The sequence below is a fragment of the Danaus plexippus genome (genome assembly GCF_018135715.1).
Source record: "Danaus plexippus chromosome 13 unlocalized genomic scaffold, MEX_DaPlex mxdp_15, whole genome shotgun sequence".
NCBI classification, from domain to species: domain Eukaryota; kingdom Metazoa; phylum Arthropoda; class Insecta; order Lepidoptera; family Nymphalidae; genus Danaus; species Danaus plexippus.
This window is the reverse complement of record NW_026869849.1, coordinates 4,294,674-4,307,873: the sequence shown is the minus strand read 5'-3', so window position 1 is coordinate 4,307,873 and position 13,200 is coordinate 4,294,674. Positions and strand designations below refer to the sequence as shown.

Below are 13,200 nucleotides of genomic sequence, written 5' to 3'. Positions count from 1 at the left end.
GTCTTCTTAATCTGAGGCATAAAGAGAATGAAACTGCTGTTTAATCGTTACTCTAGCACTCTATACTAAGCGACCAATAAAATCGGTATAGGTAAAAACATTTCTATGTAAATGTTATACTCAAATAAACAAATGCTTTTGGGCTGAAAGGCACAATTTTTTTGTCTCCAAAAACTATGAGGTCTCATTTAATCGAGAATAGCATTTTTCATTAATAAGAAATTATGGAAACCACTTCTAAAGTTTACTTCTTAATAGACAATAAAACCATGAAGTTTGCTGTTTTGCAAACACAATTTTTTTTTAAATATTTTTCACATTTGTTTAGATTTAGATTAGATTAGATTTAAAAAAGTTTAATTTTTTTTAAACTATTCTTTATTACAAAAAGTTTATCAAATATTTGAAAATTTATAATCAAAAAAGTATATATTGTTTTACTTTTTCTGTTATATAACTGAATATCTCATATGTTTGCAATAATCCATTTTTTTTGTTACCATTGTTATTAATAAATTTAGATACTTTGAAGACGCTTTTGTTTCATGCATGATTTTGTTTGCTTTAACTTGACACGAGAATAGATCCAGATGCCATATTACCTTTATTCAAAATGGAGCTCTTTTTATTTTGGTTTCAGTTATAATTCCTGGTATCACCCAAGAAAATAGGACTTATTTTATAGGACCTCTGTAGTTCACAAAAATAATTGTTGTTTGATCCCAACCAACTACTATAAGTTATTTTTTTTTTAAATATAAAGTAATTTATAAATGTTTGCGGTAATCTGGCTTTATTTTAAAGTTTCATTAATAAAACACATACACATACTATGAATATTACTGATAATAATTGTACCATGAAAGTAAATAAGAATACAAACGATATAAAAATATAGTTGTTCATCGTTGATCGTTTTCAAAGTCAGAAAAAAAAAGTTGAAAATCGTTCAACTTTTAATTAACAAAAACTGACGGTCACATGTTTTCTGCCGATTCTATCTCACGTGTCCGGTCAAAGTTGGATGGGTTGAATTTCATAAACGATTGGATTTATTTATGGACCTAGAAGCACTCCGAACTAACGCTTCAACGTTAGAAAACATTTGTGATGTTCACCATCAATACATCTGTTAACTTTTTTATATATATTTCATATGGACATTTAGATTTTTAAACAGATTATTAACCATTTGATTAGAACAAAGATAAAAAAAATATATTGGCAAAATTTTTGCGAATCAGTTGAAGCCACATTTCAGGTAAAGTTTTGCCTTCATCTCCGGTTCCCGAGTATTCATATTAATGGCAGTGTTTTTAAAGCTTTGGTCAATCGAATCAGACAATAGTTACGCACTTGATTGGTTTTTACATCTACGGAATAATATGCAACGTTACGTATTTACGTCTACGTAATAAGTTATTGTATTCAATTCATAATTTTTAACATAAATCATTAATTACTTGCATGCGTACATATGTTCATTTTGTTTTCTAACTAATTACAACAGTTAAAGTCAAAAAGTTTCCTTTAAAAGTCTCATTTATTTTAATAATATGAGCGCTTCCGTAACTGATTTATCGTTGTTAACTTTTATTACCAGAAAACAGTTTGCTGTGTGAAATTAAAATTGTTTGATCTTTATATAGGTGCAGTAAATTATTATTAAAACTTTTAATTGATAATTTTCATAGTAATAATAAATATGTTAATAAGCAGTACATATTTATTTCATGCTTTGCATAACATTGAAATACGACGAACAAATTAGTTTGAAATGACATAAGGTAAAAAGAAATTATGCATATTCTACGCAAATCTTTCACAATGTGTGTTATTTAAAATAGAACTGTAACGAACATAGCAACTCACTTTTGATTTTATATGAAGTTATCAGAAATGTATTCTATATTACAAAACTCATACAAATTAAATAAAAAGTTTTTATACACAAGTTTTAGGTATTCTTCATTCAAATCCCACCGGAGAATTCGAATTTTAAGGGAACATCATATTGGAAGTTCTTGCGATAAATTATACGTCTAGAAATTATGTTCTATAAAACAAGTTATAAACAAAGTATTTTTAATAAATTTTTAGGAAATATGTTGGTTAATGTGTATTCAGAAGTATTTTTGTAACCAATTGATGACAACAAATTGTAATGATATGATAGATGGAGATAAATGAGTTAGACATCTTCTGTAACAATGTATTACAGTCAAAAACTTTAGCCTGTTAATTCTGTCTTAAAAAACACTTAAAAGTGTTGTATTTTTAAATAATAACAGCTAACAAGACAAACAATTGTAATTGGAAGTCGAAACTTCTACAATTTTTTCGGCTGTCGCTACCCGACTAGGTCGACTAAGATTATCTCAATGTCGTCAAATATGAATTAGGTAATCTTGAAACAATTCAGAATATTGACATCAGAGTTGTATTTGGTTCATTTATTTTCGTAATTTTTGTGAATTTTACAAATAATTGTGGATGTTTCCGATACGGAAAACAGTTTGAATTATTGTGGTTTAATTTTAATTCTGTCAATAACTTTATTCAAAGGATAAATTGTATCTAGAAACAAAATTTAACCTCCCCCGATGCAAAACTGTAGTCAAATGGAATTTGCTTAGTTTATTTAATCAGAGTTTCAACTAGGATATGGTAGGTTCTAATTTTACCTTAATAGTGTATCTATAACAATGATTTTATCCGAATTTTGTCTTATAATTATTTATTTACTTATAGATAATGAGATCTAAGATTTTCGCGAGTATTCATTTAAATGAAACTAGTATTATTCGGATTTACTACGCGGATTTTATTATTTAAAAACTACATAATCCCGACGTTTCGGTTACTTTGCAGCAACCGTGATCACGGGCAGACGAGGTACTTATAGATGTTTGTTTTTCATATGACAAAAAAGTGCTTCTTAAATGTTTAAAACAGAAAACATTTATTTCTCTCAAAATAAGTTTATTTACAAAATTTATATCGTTTCGGTGGCTTTGACATATTCGATTTTTGTTATGCAAAGAATAAAATAAAATTGAATTCTCATCTTTTATACGTATTTAAGGAAAGTGACGTGAATCTTTCCATACAGATATTTGAATATAAACTATAAAAGACAAATCTTAAGAATACACACAGATACTTAAAACAAAATACAGCGACGACGAGTGCAAAATGTCAAGTTCGATTTATACATGTATGTATAGAGTTGTAACTCTATTTCACAGAACCGAATTTAACGTCACCTTAAAAGAACACGTCAGTAGTCCTTTAAAATAAGAAAATTTATACTATTCAATTGTATTTTCTATCTCATTCACGTTGTTTTAACATCTCATGTTGCCTTAATATAAAACTTTAATTATATTAATATAATTACTGGTATATATATGTTTCTATTTCAAACGATTATGTGAGCAATGATAGTCTAATCAGATTGTATGTCGACGCCACCGCCTGCTGTGATCTACATATCATATATAGAAAATCAACTATTCAAACTTAACGATGTTTGTTATCTTCAGAGGCCTAAAAAAGCTTTTTGTTGAAACGTGTATCTTACACGTGGATGTTATATGATCACAATGGAATGTAATAAAATCATTTATTTTATCTTTCCATGATCGCTTTATAGTGGCTTTAAGGTAATGACATAAAATTTATTGATTTAAATGAAAATTTTAATTTGATTTTCAACTTCATTAAGACGTGAATTTCTTTCAATCATCAATTCATGGACATTAAAGACTTTGTATGTAAGTTATTTTATTTAAAATTTTGTAGACGATGTAGTAAATTAATTAATCAATAATTAAATTGAATTATGGGTTTTTATGATAATTTACACTGATGATAATACAGGTTGAGAAATATAAATTAAAAATTTAACAAAACCCTCGACCCCAAAAATAGTACGCAATTATTATGACAAAAGGTTAGTGTTTGAAATGTCAGATCCCACATATGCTTGCAAGCAAAATGTGCGTGTAACATTCCCATCACACGTAACAAACGACCTGATGACCTTGAAGACCTAAACCGATTTGGACCAAACATAGCTAAGAACACTCTCGACGGATATACCTTACAAACAAAAAAAAAAAACGGATTAAAATTGGATCATCCATTCGGTAGCTACGTTGCCTCAGACAGACACATACACACATAGGCACGTCAAACTTATAACACCCCGTCGTTTTTACGTCGGGGATTAAAAAAAGGAAAGGCGGATTATTTATTTATTTATTTTAAGCAAAAGCAGTACCGACACCCATGGAAATCCGCAACATACCATTGATTGGGGAAGAGGAGGAGGCAAAGGAGGGAAAAGGCAGGACAGGGTGGGAAAAGGGAGAGCCCAACCTGCACTCTAACTCATCGGATGAAACTCAGCCATTATAGGTTACTTCTCGCCGATCTTCTGTGACGGGGTGGTATTTCCCCGGTTGAGCAAGCCCATATTCAAGATGAAGTATCTTGACCACAGCTAGGCCCTACAACCTTACAAAAGTATAATAAAATTATTTGAAGTAGGTACTAAGTTATTTTCTCAAAACAGCGGCACGGGAGAAAAACATATCTTAATGGTTAATATAAGAAACAAGACAAAATATTAAACTAACTATGTAATCGCTTACAAATAACAATAAAAAAATTTACTCTGATAATTTCTTATAATAGTAATAAAGAAAACTATGATATTTATAAAAAATGATAAAATCAAGAATTTTTTATATACATATATATTCATTCGGTTTTTTCATAAATATATATGTATATATATAAATATATAGGTCAAGCAGTAATACTACATAAGGCCGGACTGAATCCTTTAGACGTTAATCCAGAGCCTCAAAGTTGATTAAATAGTTTACTTGATAAGTTAATTGAATTCACCTCGCCTTAGATCAAAGGATGTCTAACCTATTTTTTATTTCTTTAATATTAAATGCGTTGGAAAAAAAACATAATTTGACAAGTTAATAGATTAAAACTACTTAAGGATTCTCAATACTTCGATGTCTCTTAAGTATTACCAGACTAAAATTTAGAAGTGTCCAAATTTTAATAATTACAAAAAAAGTGTGAGGTTCAGTGTACAAAAATTTTGTTGTATTTGGACTTTTGATTGAATTCAATTCAATGAAAAAAAAAAACTATTTTATTTCATTCGGTATTTTCATATATATGTTTTTAATGTTCACCGTATCTTGTGTACTCAGCTTAATTTTCTATATTCAATAGATTATCTAACTGATATTTCATTGTATTTCTTTGTCTTCAAGAGACCAAAATCGATATAAACTATTTATTGAGAATTTTCATTATTTTTAATAATTAAAACTCAGTATTTGTATGAAATAGATTGGAAAGATAATGAAATCTTTAATATTTAAATTGTTTTACAAGTACGATAAAAATTATTAAAATTTTATTAGTTTATTATCTCATGTCGGGTTACGGATGTTGCATACATGATATAACATCTGGAAGACACGTCTTAACATCAGCCGGCAGATTTTATTTTTAATCTGTCATTTTATAGAACAAAAAATTCAAGATATTTTGAGTTTAATTTGGAATTCGAATGGGACAGTCAACATTACAACTAAGTAATGAAAAAATTACAATAAAAGCTATCGTAATTTTTTTTTATAAATTATTTATAAATCTTGATTTCGTACTAACTACAAGTGATTACGGACGAAATCAACAATCAACTCTTTTACATTACGCTGTACACGCCTTTTAAGGCCTTATATATACATATTTATCGTAGTTATACTAAATCTACCATAGAGAAAGTTTGCAATGAAACTAATTTATTGACCAAAATCGATAACTAAAATTACATAGTTCACCCCACACGTGATTAATGATAGTTCATTAATTTCATAATGTTGTGTCAGTCAAATGTATTGCATCAAGTTAATCAAATAATTTATAATACAGTCCAAATTAAATATAAAAAATATATTCATAAGATTACTTAATTTTTAATGGAATGGGTTTATTAGAAAAAAATGATAACGAAAAGCAGCTGTTACGTAATAATTTTATTCTGGTTAAACTTACAACAATAGCAAAACCATTAATGAAATTTTAAAGTGACATTTAAATTACAAGACAAAGTTACAAATGCATACCTTTAAAAGTACAATAAGTCGCTTAGTTAGCAGATTGATAGACATCGATAGATTTGACTAGATAATTAGATAATTTCACTCTAACTAATGTTGAGTGTACGCTGTTTATTTACAATACAATATAAGTGTTTCAAGTCATTTCATTGTCGGTTTACTTCCTGAAGCAGGAGATTGGGTTGAAATAGCATTGTCGGAAGCGGACTTGTCTTTTGTCGGCGCGCCACTGTCGAGCCAGCCTGCCGTCTATGGCCCGAAGTCCCCAACCGCGGGGTTCCGCTTGAGGCCAGGAGCGACCCACGCGACCCATGTTGAGTCTTCAAATAATAATTAATTATAAATATAATGAATGTCAAATTATTTCTTTTAGTATCTATGGGACGCCGTTGATGTTGATTTTAATGTTGATCTTATAAATTTTTTATAAATAATCTCTTAAAAATACACGTACATACATATGTAAAACATAATTTTCTCTTTTTAAGTTTATAGTAAAAAGTTTTCTGTACAACGTTAGCTGAATGACATTTATTATTTTTTTTGTAAAAATATAAAAAATTAATTAATCACATACTAATTCTATTTTTCTTGCGTAATGTTTGTATTATTTTTCTTTTCTTTTTTTTTATATTATAAACGTGAAAGTTTGGACGTGTGTGCCAATTTGTATGTTAGTATGTGTGTAAGTATTTGCTACTAATCACGCAAGAACTGATTATTAGATTAAGACCGAATTTTTACACTTGGAATACTATTACTCTGAAATAAGATATGTACTTTTTTCCCTCATACATTCAAAACGTTCTTTTTCAATAAACATTGAACCAATAATTTTTAGTGTACTGATGTCTGCGTATGTCTGCGTATGCTTTTGTAATGTGTGTAAATTTGTTTTGCGTGTGTGAATGTGTGTCACCTATCATCAGCATCCAGTTGAAGCAGCAATTTGCGGAGTGCTGCAGTATTAAGAGCATCCCAGGGCACTGACATGTCGGAGTCGTCATCGGCGCGAGGTACCAAAGCATTCTCCACTTGTTCCTCTTCTTGCTAATTATTAAACATTCAATGAAAATAAATATACATATGCATATAAATTCACAATCGTTCTTAAGTATTTAAAAAGCTTGAACAATTTTAGAACTCAAACTATTTGCTATTTGCGATCGTCAATGGAATAATTCGAAAATTTCTTTATTATGTATTTTAAATTTATAACGGGTCACATTAAATCAGCGATCTTACCATCGGTACGGATGCTGTGATTGTAAACAGCAAAGCCATTGCACTCACGAAGATGAATAACGTGTTGTTATGTAGCGTGGTGTTCATTTTCGAGCCCAAAATTTCTACAGAATCAATAACAATATATTTCAATAAAGGCATTACAAAATACAATAAGTTGTTTGAACTGTTCAACTTATTTATGTTTAAAGGTGATATAAATAATTAAATAACATAATAAATTCGTATCATTGCAGAAAGTACAATTTGGTCTTTTTTTTTCCTATATACAAATGTCAGATTATAATTCAGTTTTAAACATAAACCTGAACGCAACTATCAGAAGAGGGAAATTCTAGATATGAATTGTGGCTAAACCTCCGAAGATATCAAAGAAATGTCTATAACAGATGTTGCATTGGAAATAAAACCTTTACAAGCAATAAAGCCTGCACGAGAAAGTGTAATGCCCATTGTAATTTGTGTTAAGCTTCGTTCAGAAGCCTTCAGGGTGGCTTAGTAACTGTGCCATATGTGCATAATTATTCGACGCTGGTTAGAAAAGTCAAAATAATAAATTTCTATTGTTAATCATAATTTACATAAGTAAAATATACACAGGTATATATTTGGATATGATGAACTATCTGATACAATTATCTTTGATTGAAAACAGCAACAACAGCAAAAACAGCAACAAAATTGATAATTTCAAAATCCAAAGCAGGATAAAACCAGTGCGTATTTTCCATGTCTTATAAACCATCTTGAATGTTCCGCCATATTGTTTTGCGATGACGTCACACGCCATACCATACATAGTCGTCCAAAGTAAACGTCTATTCTCCAATGACTTTCTCAATTTTAGGAAGTCGTCAAAAACAAATTACATTATAAAAAAATTTTTTTTGGTAAAATAGTTATTCGTTTGTCAATAATTACTCTGTAAGAGTGGTTTAAGCATTATTTGATTGACTTAGAATTACCTACGTTACAAATTATTTTATTCGGATTTCTATTGCGACTTCATTAAACTGTTTCGTGGACTAGATGAGTGAAATATATAATTTGTAACATTACACCACCCTTTGTGTTTCACTGCATCTATTGTTAGTTGTCATCAGAGCGTCAAACGTATAGCAAACGCTAATTCTCACTAATTTTAACAATAGAATCTATAATTAATTACTGTTAAAATGAAATTTAACAGAAATTATACAATTTCTATTATCGAAGAAACTCATATTCTCTCCGAAGATTCATAGGAATAAATGAGTATGTATGTATGTATGTTTCTACTTAAAAATAATTACGGCATTGTTAAAGGATTTTTCAACTATTTAGGTGTCTTTTACCTTATACATACTTGATAAAAAGATCATCAGTTCAATTAAAAAAAAGGTCAAAGCTGCAGGTTTAACCAGTAAATCTAAGGATATGAATGACGTAATTAAAAATATCTCACTATAAAACGAACATTCGAGAGTATGAGCTTAAAGACTCACATTCTGCGTTCCCCTGACACAATGTATGTTCAATTAATGGTTCGTGAAAGTTTTAAAACGATTTAATTATAAAGTTTTGGAAGCACTTCAATGTAACAGAACGTTTCCTTAACTTCTATTAAACAATAGTTTGCTATAACAAAATGTTATCTTTTAAATATATATCACATAAAATCTATAGAATAATATTTGCAGGGTTCAGAAAAGGCCACAATATTTTCCGTCTTAATATCCCAACTCCCGATGGGTTCCATATCACAAAACACGGCGAGTTGCGTCTCCTTGACAGATAATTGGATACATGGGATGCTATTTATCAATGAGGCTGTTATTTCTCAACGTGTCACTTATATACATATGAATATATTGTTATGAACGTAATAGATATCAATCAGACGGGATTGTCTTTGGGTTCTTCAATGTAGCCAACTTAAAGAGGTTAATAATAATTGAAACAATATTAATTCTTGTCTTTGAAACATCTTTTCTGTGAAAAAAAATCCCGTCCTGCTTAAAGTAGCTCATAACAAAGTCATTTGCCTACAAAGCGTAGATCTTGCTACGTCGTAGCACGTTCAGCTACAAGTCTACGATCCTTAATAATTCTATCGCTGCTACGATATTACTTTATTACAGGAGTTAACAATAGGAAAAAGGTAACGATTTTAATAATAAGAAATATTGAATAAGGCAAAGGTGAGATTAAACATCACGTTTTTATTTGAATTGGCTTAAAGTTCATCAAATATTTTACTCGATAATACATTCACATGTCTCTGCGTACATAACTGTATAAACTTCAAATATATAACACAGTAGTATCTGAAGCCATAAATATTTTGAAAACTAATAATAATCTAAGGAATCTAAAACGCTCAACATTTCAGTGTTTCAAGTGGGAGATTCTAATCCGCTTATACCGATAGAAGTAAAAGGGAAATATAAAATAATTTTTATGAAAAATCTTCGTAATTTAATGCAATTAATCATTAATGCAACGTGGATGGATAAAACATAATCAAATCGTTGTCAGTACACAAACAGGTTGTGTGTTTGAAATATATTTTAAAACAAATTGATTAAAGTTTCCTTAAGGCGGCCGACATTAATATTCAAAGGCTTTACCACCAGGAAGGGTAATGAGATTCAGTGAATGTAAAAATGCATATCCTACGAAACAGTGTACAGCAAACGAGATTTTTGTTGGAGATTTCTTATAGATTGGATATTGAATAAAGTATCACGGATAGAATCTTAACGAGGTCTAATCTTTGAATAAAACATCCGTTATTACTTTTTATTCATTCACTCCTACGTGATATATAAAAGCGTTTAAAATTAGTTGCTAAATTACATTTAAGAAGAACGAAATTTTAATATCTCTTAGTCTTTTAACCAAAAAACATGTCATAATATGTCGTTAATTTGATGATATTTTTATTATTATATCTAAATAAATATAATAAAAAAAAAGTTTTCAACGAATATATACAAGAACAGTTGTTTGTTAAAAAATTAAAGGTGATCATTTCGGAACTGAACATATAAAACATAGGAAAAGTTTGGAAGGTAGAAATAAGATGATCCTTAACATAAATAGTTGAGCTATTCCGAAAACGCATGGTCATTACGACAAAAGGTAACGGTTAGTGTTTTATTACACGAGGAAACCATTACTGAACACACAAAAACATAGACAAAAAAGTTTTTTATTTTGGCATAATATGTATTACAAAGGAGGTTACATATCAAGTACATATTTTTAAGCGACATTAGTTCTGATAAGCCGAATGTTTTTTAAACTTTTATATCGTATATATTTTTTTCATGTACGTATTTTTCATTTCTTTTTTTATGAGTTAGGTCTGGTGACAGGAATAAATTTATATATTTTAAACTTCAACTATTGATCAATATGAGGTTTAGATAACCATAACCTTAAGCTTGAGGCTAAATTTATTATGAAACTTGACCGTATGCTGATACGAACATTATTTATTACTATGTTTTTTTTTTGTTTCCTTCGTGTATTATAAATGATATGGTAATATTTAGAGATCGATCTTAAAAGCTCCGAGACTCAGTGTGATTCGGACGTTAATCTACTAAATAATGTAAAAAGTCACGTATGAAAACGAGATGAAATACTTTAGTTCCTACAGCTTTAAATAAATATACACAAATAAATTATGTAAATAATTATTGTAATCAATTAACAATATTATAGAGATGAACATTAAAAAACTACGAAGTTAACTAGAATAATATTCTACAGTTCCTATCTAAATATATTAACATGTATAAAAATATACGTTTTCTGGCTAATCTCTGTGTGGGTTCATAGTTCGGTTTTATACTAAAGTCTTCTGAACAACAAACTAAGATTATATAAAATATCTTCAAAGAAAGAAAAAAATGCATATATATATATATATATGCTTCTTTTAGAATTGGATTTAATGGATTTGAATATTATAACCTCAAGTAAAATTTCCGACTCATATAATATTGTAATAGAGTATTGATTGCAATGACTTAATCGACTTTTAGAGGAGATTTATTTAGAGAATCATTTTGATGACTCAGTTACTAAAATCTTTAGTAGACTTGATTGGATTATTAGAAGAAAGGTAGTCAATGAATGTAAGACACTACTTTTTCTCTTCAGTGTATTTGTAGTTCTATGAATTGTTGGTTTATCGGTTATAAGTTATACGTACATTTTATTTACTCGATAAAAGATTGTTTATCTTCGCAACGAAGCATAAAAGATATTGGTTAGTACTAATTTAGTAAAGTGTTGTACATTGTCCTTCGTTATCGATAGTGATGGTTGTATTGTAAGTTTCGTTAAATAGGGTCCCATATGTGAAGAAGGCTGGAAGGGACGGGTCTATTTGAGCTCAACAATTCCAAATATATATATATATTTATAAAACAAAATAAGGGCATAATCCCGAAAGAGAAAAAAAACCATAAAATCCTTTCGAAAGTTTTTTTTTATAGAGATATTCTTTTGAGTTTATATTTAGGATTTTTTTACTTGAATCATAAAAATCTGCGTTTACTTAAAGTAAAAAAGATAAAAGCGTCTGAAAGTACTTTCTCTTTCAGTGTTTTCGTCCATTTCGTTTGTAATAGAGGTTTATTATAATATATATATATATATATATAATTTAAATAGTCATACATTAAATAAGGTTAGTTATCAAATTATTGTTAAGTCCGGATTGAAATTCTATATTGTAGTTCGTTTTAAAATGAAGGTGAAACTAAAATGTTCTTAAAATCATCTATGTCCTATATTTTGATAACAAAGTAATGTTTTGTTCCCTTTAAAAATCCATCTAAATAATGTTCTGTACATTCCTAGAAGTTCAATTTCAAATAAAAATATACCGCTTTCATGGAATGCCTACAATATTTATTTAAAATAAAGCCCTTTCTTTATGTTATGAATGAAAATAAAATCCGTATAATTCTGTTACGTATTTAAAATAAACTGAGATTTAATTACATTATGTTTTCATATAAAATGTTGAACTATTCTAATGGGTCGTCTTCGTTCTCATTATTATTGTACAAATGTACGTTCCATTAAATACATTTGGTGTTAATAGGGTAAACAGACATATACGGTTGAAACCTCTTTACGTTTTAAACTTGAGTAATTATTTAAAAAGTTGTTCTCAGTATACTGAGAATTACGTTCATAAAGATAACAAATACTTTTACGATTAACCATATATTTTATACGAATAATATTACAATACTATAAAATTTTTTAATGAAAAACAAAATAAAAAAAAAAAACAATTTAATTTAAAAAATTCTAATAGTGAACTGAAAGTAATAAATGCAGTGAATCTTACCTTCAAAAGCTTCAAGTCTAAATAAACTCCACGAAGGTTTAACGGCCGTCTTCCGTGTAGGGGTTTGAATGAAATGAGAGCTACAGAGCCAGTAGCGCGGTTATATAGCCTAGCCTGTGTCCTTGCTGCGTAGGTAACAGTACACATCCCCCAGCTTCATTAGTATTTCACTGAAATACATGCAGGCGAATACAGTCCTAATGCGACCGTAACAAAAGCTTATCTTGCATCATATCTTTTAATATATGAATAGTTCTAAAAATATTTTTTAATATCATTCACCATTAGAATTTGCATTGAATTTGATAAAACATAAAATGATTTAAAAACAATATTTTAGATATTGCAAGCACTTGCAACTCAAATGTCATGGTCATTTCTGTTTTTTTATTAAGCTATAAGGATTTTTATTTATAATTCTACTTAAGGTTTAACCAG

At 28.8% G+C, this 13,200-nt stretch overlaps 1 protein-coding gene across 1 annotated transcript; it reads right to left on the bottom strand.

Annotated features, from left to right (window-relative positions):
- Positions 1–6,067: 6,067 nt before the first annotated feature.
- Positions 6,068–12,830, bottom strand: LOC116770146 (allatostatin). The gene is made up of 4 exons (XM_032661499.2): positions 12,763–12,830; positions 7,407–7,510; positions 7,081–7,211; positions 6,068–6,481 (listed from the first exon to the last, which is right to left on the bottom strand). The coding sequence occupies exons 2-4, from the start codon at positions 7,491–7,493 to the stop codon at positions 6,319–6,321; spliced, it is 381 nt and encodes a 126-aa protein (XP_032517390.1). The 5' UTR covers positions 7,494–7,510; positions 12,763–12,830; the 3' UTR covers positions 6,068–6,318.
- Positions 12,831–13,200: the final 370 nt, after the last annotated feature.